We start from the raw sequence: 14,842 nt of genomic DNA on the forward strand, positions 1-14,842 counted from the left end.
TTTTGACCATAAATTGCTTTACATTTAGGATCTGAATAAAAACTACTCTCAGCAGAAATCCTGGTCCATTAATTTAACTGACAATAAGTTTACAACTTTCAGGACTGCAGATATAAAAAAGGTATAAAATTATGTTCAGTTTGAAATGGTTTTAATCATATTCATTAAAAATATTTACATTTCCCAGGACTTCCAAAACCCCCTTGCAATATAACTCTACACTATACTCTATTTATTTATAAAATGAGGCTCATTTATGAGATTTCAATGACTGCTATACTGCAAATTACTTACATTCTGTAAAATATTTTAAGAACTTTTCATAGCAAAGGTAGTTTATATTGGATTATCTGAAACCCAATAGTGCTCACAGATGAGCCTCTTAGAACTCTTTGCCTTAATGCTTGGAGAGCACTGTGAGATGACAAGTGCCAGCACGTGCTAGCCTGTCCCTCTTGTTTTCACTTACAGTGTGCACACTGTGAAATAAACACATATGCAGCATGGCCGTGTTTTGATATGTATTTTTTATTTCCCTGCAGTTTTCACTTATCAAGAACAAGTAACAGGGAAAGTTGTCTGAACTAGTGCATAAACAAACATTCGGAAACACCACTACACGTATCTAATTTACAAGAACCGTATAAAAAAAGTCACTAAAACACTACACTATGAAGGTGTCCAACACTTACAGTCAGACTTTTTCCAACCCGTTACTTGCCTTGTAGCCACAGGAAAACTCTCCAAAATTGAAAAGACAATCTTGCCACAACCCTCCCCCCTCCCAAAACCTGGGATGGCTCGATATATAGACTTCCAATAATTATTGCAATGATATAATGCAATACATACCTGGTAAATATCTTTTATGTGGTGTGTTACAGTTTTAAAGCCAGTTAAAATATGCAGTCTTCAGATAAAATGTAATCCGTGAAAAATTTTCATATCTGCACAGTTTAAATGTGCTAGATGCATAATTTTCCTAGTCCACTTTTTCTGTGTAATTATTTTTTATAAACTGGTATTATAAATAGAAATATACATTCAAAATATATGGAAAAGTGAGTTACTCCATTAAATTTGCATGTATCGATCCATCCCTTTCCCCTGCACAGTAATAGAAAATACTATTTTGCCTTGAAGTCGTATTTGACAGTGAAATGCCACTAAAGTATTTACCAAAAAGTCCATCTAGTCAAATTGTGAAACAAAATGAACCAAGTGAAAACTTTACAGTTCCTTTAGAAAAAAATTACAAGAATTTCATTTCCTAGCTATGAATCTTTAACTTTTTAGACACAAAGTTGGATTTATTTTTTTTTACAAGATACAAAATGTAAACATGGCAAAATAAATAGTTAAAACAAGTGATGCAGGATCCCATTTCATGCTCATGATCCCATTAAAGAATTATTTTTAAAATCCATTCAGTTGCAAATTCAAGTGCAAAAGCATGATGATGAATATCTACTATTCAAGTAACAGAAATAATATTGATGATACAAATAAACTATTTTACAAGGTAGTGATTTTCCCAATTTTACAAAATATACATCATATATCGATTTAACATCCGATATACTGTAGTCCATTTAGGTCCATTGTTCTGCTCTGTGATCCACAGAGTGTTGCCTTTTGTATTCCGCTGGAATATGAATGACTGCACACCATCCACACAGGTCAAAGCCACATGCTTTAGGTTATGTCACTTCCATAGCTACTGTTGTCTCTGCTATTCCATTTAGACCCAATCTTTCTGGTTCATGGTTCTCTCTATAATAAGAAAAGAGTAGAATAAGCATTAGAACTCTAGAGAATATATTACTAGAGTATGGACAGGTCACATTTTAAAGTAACTATAACTAACTACATATGACCCCCACAAAAACCCCAATTTTTATCATTTCCAGGCAGGAATGAAGATTCTTTTTCTTCAGCTCAGAAATTCCACTAATTTCTAATACTAGTGACAAGTTAGGGAATATATAACATCATTAATCCAAGTTCCTTTTTATAGGCTTATGGTCAAAACTTTTGAACCCATACAAATAAATTTTTTTTGTTTGTTTCACTGTTATCCTTGCATTTGTGTCACTGAAAGGAACATAAAATTTGCCCTGCAAAACATTATTTGGTTTTAGAAAGTTCTTAAAAATTTTAAAACTATAAAGTGAAGGGTCATAGAGTATGATTTCAATTTAAGTTTCTGATATGAACTGATAGCTCCAACCTAGACTATCAGTCTATAAAATATGATGTGATAGGGGTAGAGAGACAGCTCAGCAGTTAAGAGCACTTGTTGCTCCTGCAGAGGACCCAGGTTTGATTCTTAGCACACAGGCAATGTCCTGCATCCTTCTGTAACTCAGTCCCCGGGAACCTGCCTTCCACTGGTATCCACAGGTACCAGGCATGCACACAGTGCATACACATGCATGCAGGCCAAACACTTATACACATAAAATAACATAAATCTTTAAAAAATTTAAAGATAAAATAAAAAAAAATGAGTGACTGAAGCTTCTAAAGTATCAATTTGACATTCTCATCTTTCTACAGTTGGCATTTAAGGACGCTAACTGGTGTCGGTGGGCACAGAGCTTTCTTTGTGTTAAGCAAATCCTCAAGCTTTTTGAAAAATCAAGTCTGTCAACAGATACTGCTTGAGCAGTGAAAAGCCAAAGGCCCTTCTCCTCCAAGAAGCTGGTGCAAAGCCACACACCTGGCCATGCTGCTGATGGCACTGCTGGGAGTAACCTTTGGCACTCTGTCCATACTGGCAGCAACTGTGGCAAGTTTTAAGGCTGTTGGCGATGGTGCTGAAGTCCGTGTATTGATATGCACATTGACAGGAGAAACAACACTGACGTTATTGAGGTGCACTGCATTGGTCAGGCAGGAATTGTTCATGGGAAGCGTCTGAGGACTGCTTGTGCACAATGCTGGGATCAAGTGGTTTGTAGTAGTGTGGCCAACTGTCCTTACAAGCTGTACAGCTGAAATCCCTGCGCTGGATGATAAAGCCATATTGGTGGAATATATTGTTTTAGATGGTCCTGCAGAAGAGGGGAGAAATCATTCAATTAGTGTCATGGGACAATAAAAAAAACCCCCTAAGAATTAGGAATTTAGTTAATGAAAGTAAGTGTACTCATATTCTAGTTCAATAAATTCTCAGTTAACTTTCCATATCACAGTCATACAAAGAGGCTTCACCAAGCATTTTGCTATCTCTCTCTGAGTCAACTTTGGAGATAAACACAATAGGACAGATGAGAATGATGGCTGGGTTGCCCTAAACAGTTATAGGCATACAAAGATCAGCAATGCGGGCTGAAGAAAGAAAAGAAGGAGGATGCTCCTGAGTACATCTAATGAAACTAGAGGGTTCTCAGCTGGGAGCTGGGAGGAGACAGAGAAGCACTGTCCCTGGAGCACAGGCAGTAGGCAGCAGGCAGGCTTTCACAGCCATAATGTATCCCTAAAGGAGAAGTCAGGGGAAGTATATCTAAGAATATGTGCACATTGGTATGTAAACCCAACCTCAAGCCTTATAACTGACTGTGCTGTTTTGTATTTCACTTTTTAATCAATTCATAGATGAATCAATGGGGGTGATTGATAATGAGCTCAATGGATATTTCCTAACATGTGAAGCAACTGATAGTCTAAGATGTAATCAGGATGGATGGATGGAGGCAGGCATACAGAAGACAGTGTTGAGAATTCTGGAAACACTCAGTTCCTCATCCAGATCCGTCCAGGCATTCTGAAGAGCACTTGTATACATTTCCTCTGTGCATATAACAAAACCAAACCCAACTGAGTAAGTGGCAACTTCAAACTACTAAGTATTATGTGAAACCCCAGTTGTACCTGAAGGCTGGACAACACCATTCATGTTGTTGTGGCCAGTGTTCTGTTCCTTGGATACCTCACTGCGACTAGGAACAGGAGCACTGACAACTGCAGATGCAGCAAAGTGTGCACTGGCCGAGTCAAGTGTTTTAGACATACAGTCAGAGGTGCTTGAGCCCTATAAAATGGATAGAAGCACAGTTCAGTTTTCCACATTTGTCTGTCTGTCTGTCTATGTATCTATCTACTAATCCCCCCTGCCCCCACCTCCCACCCCTGCCAGTGACAGGGGAAACAGGAATATGGAGTATGTGTGGAGGTCAGAGGACAACTGTCAGGAGTTGGTTCTGTTCTTCCACCAAGGCAGTTCCAGGGATCCAATTCAGGTTGTCAGACTTGGCAGCAAGTGCCTTTACTAGCTAGGAAATCTTGCCAGCACCCTACATCCTCAGTTTTGTTAGATGGGATTAATGAGCACATTAAGGAATGTTCGGAACGCAAGGACATTGCCTTTCTAATCATGAATAGTCGAAAGTACTTAGCTGTGAGGTTTTTTATTTTATTTTGTTTTTATTTTTTGGTTTATGAAGCATGAAAATCACTAGAAACTAGCAAGCAATTATTTCTGAGAAAAACAACTAAATTGAAAAATCCAAGTTCTATTAACTTTTCTAGGTAATAATGAACACTTTAAAACTGCTTAATGAGCAGACACCATAAATAAAATAAAATCACAGACATGATTAATAGCCACTTCTATCAAAATGTAAAAACCTGGACCAATCCAACTTTGAAGAAGACTGCAAAAACTTCAGGTTAGTTATCTGAAGAGACTCACAAAAAACAAAGCAAACCAAACTCAGTGGCTACTCTTTCATGATTCTGTGTAAAACTGCCTGCTACTAACAATGATAGCCATAGGCTCTAAGTCAAGCCCAGATCTACTAGGACTACCAGAGGGTGTGGGGATAGCAACCAGGGTCACTAAGATTTCCACGATGTTGGCTTATGACTTTAAGGTAAAGGGACTGACCCTTTGAGAATGAACTAAACCACTGTTGGTAGATTCTGGTTTGAGAACTCAAAGAGTATGGCCAAACTGAATACTCTTAGTTATTACTGAGATTTGTGATTTTTGGAATTACGGAACAACCAAACTTAAGAGCTACAATGTGAAGTTTATTCTCTGATGATTCAACTTTGAGATTATTTCTTTTTATTTGTTTTGCTTTTAATGGTTTAAAACAAAAGTATTGTATTCCTGTGTAGTTCTGGAGGTCACAGCCTAAAATGATTCTTACAAAGCTCATATCAAGTATCTGTTGTGCTGGTTTTCTATAATCTTATATAGTCTCATTCTTATCACTCATGTCTGTATTTATGGGTTTCTATGAACTTCTAGTTGCATGTATTTTTCCCTTCAGGGAAATGTGGTTCAGAAAGGCAAGGAGAGCTGTGTAGCTTAGATTTATTGTACATTCAATAGAATTCCTTCTTCTCATGAGCTATACTGACATAGGAAATCAGTATAGAAAAAGCTTTGAAGAAGAGGTTAGAAAAGCCAAATTCTTGAAAAAGAAAGTGGGAGATGAGGGTTGGCGAGTGATGGTTTCAAAAATATATCATTATTTTAAAAAGTCTCAAAATCCTTCCAAAAACTAGTTATTTCTTTCTTAAATCCAAAGTACCTATACATTTGGCTCTCAAAAAACCCAGAAACTAGTCTGTAAAATAGCCTTTCAAAATAAGTTGGTTAAACAGGGAAACCTGAGTTATTTTCATTCCTAGCAAAGTGTCAAGTCATCTGTAGGAAATGGGAAAAGAGCGGACTAGAAGATCACCTGTGCTTTTGGGTGTGTCTGCTGTGAGGAATGCTGGGATTGCTGTTTCTGTTGAAGCTGCGCAAGCTGCTGCCGTTGCATTTGAACTAGCTGCTGTTGATGTGTCTGGAACTGCTCTTCTGTGATGCCCCCTGTTACTGATAAAGGATAAATAAGTGAGCATTAAAGTATTTTAAATGACATAAGAAGAATGTAGTGTAAACCAGTTAAGATAAAAAGCAAACACAAGCCAGAATATACATCTGCAAAGCAGAAAAACAATGGCAAGTCTTTCAGTATGGTGTATGCTCACATCCACAATCTCCTTTGTTCCTATGTAGAGTTTAACTATAAAACACAATTTTACAAAAAAAAGAGAAAAACACAATTTTACATGAGTAATTTACCACTTACTCAGATTGAAATTTGTCTTTGAATTTTTGTGGTTTTTTTTGACATTTATTTGTGTATTTAGCATGTGGGTGTGCATACCACAATGCACTTATGGAGGTCAGGGGACAGCTTGCAGGAGTGGGTTCTCTCCATCCAGCAAGTGAATCCTGAGGATTGAACTCAGGTCCTCAGACTTGGTGGCAAGTGCTTTTATTACCCACTGAGCGAGCCTTCACAGCCCTCAGATTTAGGATCTTGAAGATTCCCATAGTTCTCCACACACATGGGAACTAGGGTTCCCATGGAGTAACAAAAAATAGTAAAAATCATGATAAACACTTGCATTTACTAATGTAAATATTAATAATGACTAAATTACAGTTTTAAAAGGAGAGGGCCACCTACAAGTAAAAATGACTTCTACCAGTTTTCCTGACATGTAAGTGAAAAATACTATCCTTTCTGATTTTAAATTGGAGTAGAAAACAAGACATTCAGCAATCATAAGCCCCAGAACATTCAACATCTAAAATGAATTCTATCAAAGTAAGGGCTGGAAATGAGACACTTTCAGAAAACTAGAGTCACAATGGACCTTCAGATGCAATTACCAGTGCTGACTAGTGTGTGAAGTTGTGGGTTTCAAGTGAAAATGAGAAACCCATTTTCTTAAGCTGACAGATGATCAGTTCAAAAAATTTATGAGACAGAATTTTTTCCAAAGAAATGTAAAAGAAATTTCATGGTCAGAGAGCAGCAGTGGCCTGCTAGGAGTATCAGAAAGTGGCAGTGGCTAGCTGCTGCCAGCCAGGAGTGTCAAATGACCAGGAAGCAAAGACAATTGAGGTTTCCAGGAACTATCTTAAGAAGTATCTTTGGGAAAGAGCACCTGTGTCCCAGCCAGCATTCAGTGCCATCCTCTGTATGAGATACCCCATCACATCAGCAACCACTGGAGGCTTAGAACTGCCTGCACCTAGAGGAGTGATCCCTGGAGTAGTGGCCCCACCTGCATTTGGAGGAGCAATCACCAGAGCCCCAGCCACCAACTGCACCAATTGGAGAAGAGGGCCCCCCTGAAGCACAGGCTCTAGCTGTATCGCCTGAAGAAGAGATGGGTAGACAACAGTCTAAGAATACACTCAAAAATATAAAGAGAATGTGGCACCATGAGAAACTAGTGGTTCTAAAAGAGCAAGACCTGAACATCCCAACGCAGATGAAGCAGAAGAAAATGACCTTAAAAATAACTATGAAGATGACTGAAGCCCTTAAAGAGGAATTGATGCAAAATACTCAATAAAATACTGGCAAATCAAATCCAAGAACACATCAGAAAAATCATCCACCATGATCAAGTAGGTTTTATCACAGAGACGCAGGGATGGTTCAACATATAAAAATTCATCAATGTAATCCACCATATAAACAAACTGAAAGAAAAGAAAAAAACATATTATCATCTCACTAGATGCTGAAAAAGCCTTTGACAAAATTCAACACCCCTTCATGATAATAGTCTTGAAAAGATCAGGGATACAAGGAACATAATAAGGCAATATACAGCAAGCCAACAGCCAACATCAAACTAAATGGAGAGAAACTCAAAGAGATGCCACTAAAGTACTAAAGTCAGGAACAAGACAAGGCTGTCCACTCTCTCCATATCTATTCAATATAGTACTCAAAGGTCTACTTAGAGCAATAAGACAACAAAAGGAGATCAAGGGGATACAAATTGGAAAGAAGTCAAACTTTCGCTATTTGCTGATGATATGCCAGTCTATATAAGTGACCCAAAAAATTCTACCAGGGAACTCCTACAACTGATAAACACTTTCAGTAATGTGGCAGGATACAAGATTAACTCAAAACAAACAAACAAACAAACAAACAAACAATCAGTAGCCCTTCTATAACAGATGATAAACAGGCGCAGAAAGAAATCAGGGGAACAACACCCTTCACAATAGCCACAAACAACATCAAATATCTTGATGTAACTCTAATTGAACAAGTGAAAGACCTTATGGCAAGGTCTTTCTTTGAAGAAAGAAACTGAAGAAGATATCAGAAAATGGAAAGCTCTCCCATGCTCTTGGAAAGGTAGGCTTAACATAGTAAAAATGGCAATCTTACCAAAAGCAATCTACAAATTCAATGCAATCTCCATTAAAAATCCCAACACAATTCTTTACAGGCCTTGGAAGAACAATATTCAGTTTTATATGGGAAAACCAAAAACCCAGGATAGCCAAAACAACCCTGTAAAATAAAGGAATGTCTGGAGGCATCACCATCCCTGACTTCAAGCTCTATTATAGAGTTATAGTCCTGAAAACAGCTTGGTATTGGCACAAAAATAGACAGGTTGACCAACCGAATTGAGTTGAAGACCCTGATATTAATCCACACACCTATGAACACATGATTTTTGACAAAGAAGCTAAAATTATACAATGGGGAAAAAAAGCATCTTTAACAAATGGTACTGGCATAATTGTAGGTCAACATGTAGAAGATTGCAAATAGACCCATATCTATGCACAAAACTCAAGTCCAAATGGATCAAAGAACTCAACATAAATCCAACCATACTGAACCTGATAGAAGAGAAAGTGGGAGGTAGCCTTGAATTCACTGGCATAAGAGACCACTTCCTAAATAAAACACAAGTAGCACAGACACTGAGAACAACAATTAACAAATGGGACCTCCTGAAACTGAAAATCTTCTGTAAGGCAAAGGATAAGGTCAACAAGACAAAAACAGCAGCTCACAGAATGAGAAAAGATCTTCATCAACCCCACATCTGACAGAGGGCTGATCTAAAAAATATACAAAGAACTCAAGAAACTAGATATCAAAAGACCAAGTAATCCAACTAAAAATTGGGTACATACCTAAACAAAGAATTCTCAACAGAAGAAACTCAAATGGCTGAAAGACATTTAAGGAAATGCTCAAAATCCTTAGCCATCAGAGAAATGCAAATCAAAACAACTCTAAGATACCATCTTATACCTATCAGAATGGGTACAATCAAAACAATGATGACAGCTTATGCTGGAGAGGATATGGAGTAAAGGGAACACTTCTTCATTGCTGGTGGGAATGCACACTTGTACAGACATTTTGGAAATCAGTATGGCAGTTTCTCAGAAAATTGGGAATCAATCTGCCTCAAGACCCAGCAATACCACTTTTGGGCATATACCCAAAGGATACATATTTATACCACAAGCATATTTGCCCAACTATATTCATAGCAGCATTATTTGTAATTAGTCAGAATCTGGAAATCCCTTAGATGTCCCTTAACCAAAGAATGGATAGAGAAAATGTGGTACATTTACACAATGGAGTACTACTCAGTGGTAAAAAACAATGACATCTTGAAATTTGCAAGCAAATGGATAGAAATAGAAAAAAAAAAAAAAAAAAAAAAACTCACAAAGGTAACCCGGACCCAGAAAGACAAATATGGTATGTACTCACTCATAAGTACGTATCAGACATAAAGGATAACTAGCCTACAGTCTACAACCCCAAAGAAGCCAGGTAACAAAGAGGACTCTAAGAGAGACATACATGGATCTACCTAGGAAAGGGAAACAGACAAGCTCTCCTGGGTAAACTGGGAGGGTGGGAGGGTAGAAGGGGAGAGAGGAGGAGAAAAGGGTTGTGGGGAGAAAATGAGGGAATGGGATAGTCGAGTTGGGGAAAGGGTAGAGAGGGAGAGCAAGGAAAAAAATATCCTGATAGAGGGAGCCATAATGAGGCTATCGAAATACCTGGCACTAGGGCAATTCCCAGGAATATATAAGGATAACCCCAGACAAAACTCTTAAACAATAATGGAGAGGGTGTCTGAACTGGCCTTCCCCTGTAATCAGAATGAGGACTACTGTAATTGTCAGCATAGAACCTTCATCCAGTAACTGCTGCAAGCAGATGCAGAGATCCACAACTAACTACTGGGCCGAGCTCCTGGAGTCCAGTGAAAGAGAGGGAGGAGTGATAATATAAGCAAAGGGATAAAGACCATGATGGGGAACCACACAAAAATGGCTGTCCTGAGCTAGTAGGTGCTCACTGACCAGACTGACAGCTGGAGAAGCAGCATGGGACCAAACTAGGTTCCTTGAATGCAGGTGACAGTGGACAGCTTGGGCTGTTTGTAGGACTACTGGCTTTGGTACCAGGATCTGGCTTTTTGGAGCCCATTTCTAATGGAGAGATAGATACCTTGCTCGGTCTAGACTCTAGAGTGTATGGGGAGGGGCGAGGGAGCACTAGGCTGGCTTAGTCCTTTCTGGAACTGGTGATGTGCCAGACTTTGTTGACTCACCATGGGAGGCCGTACCCTCTATGAGGAGCAGATGGGGGAGGGCAGTGGGGGGAAGGTGGGGAGAGAAGGAGGAAGAGAGGGAGAGGGAACTGGGACTGGTATGTAAGGTAAAATAATAAAATGAAAAAAAAATTTCATAAACTGATGTTAAAGTGAGCTGCTGATAGGCCAGCTTAGCAAGCACAAAGATCTTCATAGAAATCAGTGCACATTTAGAATACAAATGTCCAACAACACCAGAATACACATACTCTTAAAAAAGTAATTCTCTTTCATTTTGCAGTGCTAGAGGTCCACACCCTCAGCTATGCAGATTCCACCACAGAGCTACAACTCCAGCCCCACTCTATTTAATAGTTTAAAGGGAAAAATACATTAGAAGAAGGGTTATTAATATAGTCTTACAGTACATCTGGGAACAAACAAAGTGTTGGAATATGTACTGAGTGATCTAATCAATATGACCTATAACCAAATTTATCTTACTCCCCCAAAGTTTCTGTTTAGTAAGATTATCAAATGAGAACATTTTGATAGTAATATAGACATATGGCTCAGAGATGGAATTTGGTTCAGAGATGGACAAATGATGAGAAATAAATATTTTATTACTAGAAGATTCCAAACCCTGGTGTATTTATTATACTGCTCTCTTTAGAATCTTTACCTGTATTTCTGAAGTACACAATAGTTATTTTACTGAATTACCAACAAAATCAAATGTCTTTCTGTACATGGTAAATTCATTTTAAGTGTTTTATTTTTAAATGAAAAAAATTCTAACATTATAATCTTCAAAATCAAATGAAAATTGGAAAGTATTCATGAATTTCCAGCTATTTGAAAATCTTGGGGGAAAAGATGGGGAAAAATAGCTTATTAGATATGAAGGCAGGAAGAAAAAAATTTAAATATAGCAATTCTTATATCTTCTAATGCTGGGCCATTTGGAAAGGAAAAGGCATGGAATCCAGTGCTAGCTCATAGCTCAGTTCAATGAGCCATTGCTCTTTAACTAGAACTCATCTTTATGATGTGGAAAAGTGAAACTTATGCTGGTTAACTTATGATAAGTAGTATCACACTTTTAGTTGTATTTAAAAACAGAAATATAAGGTTCTGTCTCTTTCCAAAGCCTTGTAAGACAGTTGGTAAAATGGTTTTAATTTAGAATAAAATACAGTGACTGACAGTGCTAATCAGAAATGCTCCAAAATCTAGAACCTTTTCACTGTATTCAAAGAGCTTATACATTCAAGGAATTTTTAATCTGAGCATTTGGAATTTCAGATATTCTGATTAGGGGTGTTTAATCATTCACACAAATATTCCAAAATAAAAAAGTTGGAAATTGACAACACTTTGGTCCCCTTAAGTGTTTGATACAGGACAATAAACTACATCTAAATTAGCAAACATAATGATTTGTTATTTTTAATTAAATAAATAATGTTTGGCATTGAGTGTGGTGGTAACTGGCTATGATCCTGCAAAAGCAGCAAGATTAGCTAAGGCTGCAAAGGGAACAATTATTCTTGAGATAGTACTGCCAACTAAGTGTTCTGCACACTTCAATGAGCAAGTGGTCTTTTGTGTATATATTAAATAGGGGCACTATAAACTCTCATCCATGATGCCACTTCTGGTTAAGAATCACTGATAAAGCTGGGCATTGGTGGCACATGCCTTTAATCTTAGCACTTGGGAGGCAGAGGCAGGTGGATCTCTGTGAGTTTGAGGCCAGCCTGGTCTACAGAGCGAGTTCCAGGACAGGCTCCAAAGCAATACAGAGAACCTTGTCAAAAACAAAAACAAAAACAAAACAAAACAAAACAAAAAAACCAAAAACAATAATAACAAAATCACTGATCAAAACCAAATCCTAAACCTAAAATCAAACAAAATCTAATTCTACAATACAAACAGGCTTTTGAAATTACACCCCTCCCACTTTATTCCAAGCTTAGTTTGCTAAGATGTTTTGTGTTTCAAATAAACTGATGTTGTTTATCCAGAACTTCCTAGAGTACTCCTTAATATCACTTCAATTCTTTAGATGAAAACAACAAATAGTAATCAAGATACAAGGCTAGAATAATTATCCCCTCCCCCTTTCAAGGCAGGGATTCATGTAACCCAGGATGGTCCAGAACTCACTATGCAGTGGAGGGTGATCTAGAACCAGTGATCTCCTGCTTCTGTCAAGTGTTGGAGCAGACATGTGCCCAAGTACAGCACAAACACCTTACTGACAAGTACCAGTTTCAAATGACTATAAACTAGTATCCTCTGCTTATATAAAGAACATAATATTGCCATGTGCTATGAGCTCCTTGAAGACACTGTTTTATTCCTTACTTTTCAATCATTAAACAACATAATGCTTTGTATATAAAACAGAATGTAAATAATTTATATGAAATAATCTTTCTGCTTATTCACTTGTTATGTTCAATACATCTTGTCTTTCCTTTCTCAATTCTGTTTAGTTTCTAAATTAAGAAAGATTATTTTAGCTGGAGGGAGGGTGATGGAGCTGGTCAAGAAGTAAAGAACAATTGACGGTTGAGCACTCAGCTTTAAACCAGTCTTGCAAACCACCCCATTCAAGGTTCAGGGAACACCGAGGGAAGGGGGTAGAAAGAATTAAGAGATGAATAACAGGGAGGAAGGCTGTGAAATACTATCTTATGCTTAAAACACTGTGATCATGGCATTCAGGAAGTCAAAACAGCTGTGGATAACTGTATGGGGCATATACAAGAATGAACCAGAAAACAAATTATCACAGAGAGGGAGGATCTCACGGGGCCCTACAGCACCCACTGGGAGCTCATGGCCATCCAGGGCTGCTGGAAGAGAGGATGTCAGTTGCCTTCAGTGATGCAGCTACTAGTGAGTTATTCATACTCCAGGGAATAGATTCACTCCCATGCCCACAGTAGGGACCATGATTAAATCCAGTGAGTCCCCAAACAAAGGCACAACAAAACAAAAGGACAGGAAAGTGGGGTAGGTACTTGATGGGTGGAAGACAGGCTTTAATAAGGCTGGGAAGAGAACAAGAAAGAGGGGAGAAATTCACCAGAATTTCATCAGATTATACTATTTATGTGTATCAGATTAAACTATTTATGTGTATAAAATTGTTAAAGAATAAATTGTTTTAAAAATGAAATAACACATTTTATAAGAAAGGCTACTACTTAACAGTATTAAATCATACATTTTCACTGGATACCATGCATAAATGCAGTGTATACATTATAAACATATTTATAAATTATATATACTTGTAACATAAGATTACCCAATGAATACAATAAATCAAAATTATATGCCTAGATATTGGAATTATTTACAATGTATACATCATAAATACACTAAATTAATCTGAGCACAATCTCATATCCTGCGTGTGTATGTATATACAATTTTTTTTTTTTTTTTGAGGCAGGGCCTCAAACTAGCAATGTAGTCAAGGATGACCTTGAACTCCTGATCTTCCTTGCTTCTACCTTCCAAATTTTGAGATTATAAACACACATCATCACATCTAACACAGTATCTCTTAAAATGAAAAGATTTTTCTGATCTCAGTTAAAAATGTAGACTATAGACAAAAAACACTATTCAGTGAGCCTCCTTTAAAAAAAAAAAATCATTTTTCCAGAAAGGCTTTCAATAGATTTCTCAAGGAGCAATGCTTACATTCCATCCAAGTTAGTAAACATTTTTTTTTAAACATAGGTAGATAGCATTGTACAATGATTATCAGGAGATAGCTAATTAAGCAGTAAGCTCTCAGGGAATACTGTGTGCAGCCCACACATTCGCCATACCAGACATTGACAAGCCAAATTCAAGTCATTTAGTACGGTTATGTTTCTCATGCTGAAAAAAAAAAAATTCCCAAGTAGAGGTAGGAAAATAAGTCTCCAATATTTATTATGAGTTAATTTATCACATAATGGACATGAAAGAGAAAAGTGGCAACAGAGACTTGTGGCAGACCTTTAGATGCTTACCTGATATGCCATTCTTGCTGGTGTTCAATAAAGCTACAGATGGTGCAGAAACTCTTTTACTGCTCACAGTCTGCCCTGGTTTTCTTGAGGTACATTCTTCATTATCAATGTCCTGTACATTTAGTAGCCTTGGCTGGAAACACTGTAGTCGACATGATCTGATATTGCTTAATATTTCAGAAAGGGACAGTCTATTTTCACAAGGTTTACTGGAAGCATTGGTCCGAGAGAAATAAGAAGAAAAGTCTATAGTTTGGGAAGAGCTTGAAGAACCATTCAGCATCTCAGGGTCTATCTGTTTCAGAACTGGGTCATGTTCTGTAGATAGTCGGTCCATTATGACCCTGTAAAGCAATAAGACATACATGTGCATGTGTATATCATATATCATA

The 14,842-nt window shown here is 37.5% G+C and overlaps 1 protein-coding gene across 2 annotated transcripts in view; it reads right to left on the reverse strand.

The window, feature by feature from the left end:
- Positions 1-134: 134 nt before the first annotated feature.
- Epc2 (enhancer of polycomb homolog 2) overlaps positions 135-14,842 on the reverse strand; it is a 98,652-nt gene continuing 83,944 nt past the window's right edge. For both annotated transcript variants that reach the window (XM_027420464.2, XM_027420463.2), the window contains 5 exons: positions 14,451-14,794; positions 5,700-5,836; positions 3,877-4,036; positions 2,723-3,056; positions 135-1,773 (listed from right to left, as the gene is read on the reverse strand). In XM_027420464.2, the coding sequence (XP_027276265.1) occupies positions 1,701-1,773; positions 2,723-3,056; positions 3,877-4,036; positions 5,700-5,836; positions 14,451-14,794 (1,048 nt within the window). In that variant the 3' untranslated portion in view covers positions 135-1,700. The remainder of the gene's footprint in view (positions 1,774-2,722; positions 3,057-3,876; positions 4,037-5,699; positions 5,837-14,450; positions 14,795-14,842) is intronic.

This window comes from Cricetulus griseus, chromosome 6, assembly GCF_003668045.3.
Source record: "Cricetulus griseus strain 17A/GY chromosome 6, alternate assembly CriGri-PICRH-1.0, whole genome shotgun sequence".
Taxonomy (NCBI): domain Eukaryota; kingdom Metazoa; phylum Chordata; class Mammalia; order Rodentia; family Cricetidae; genus Cricetulus; species Cricetulus griseus.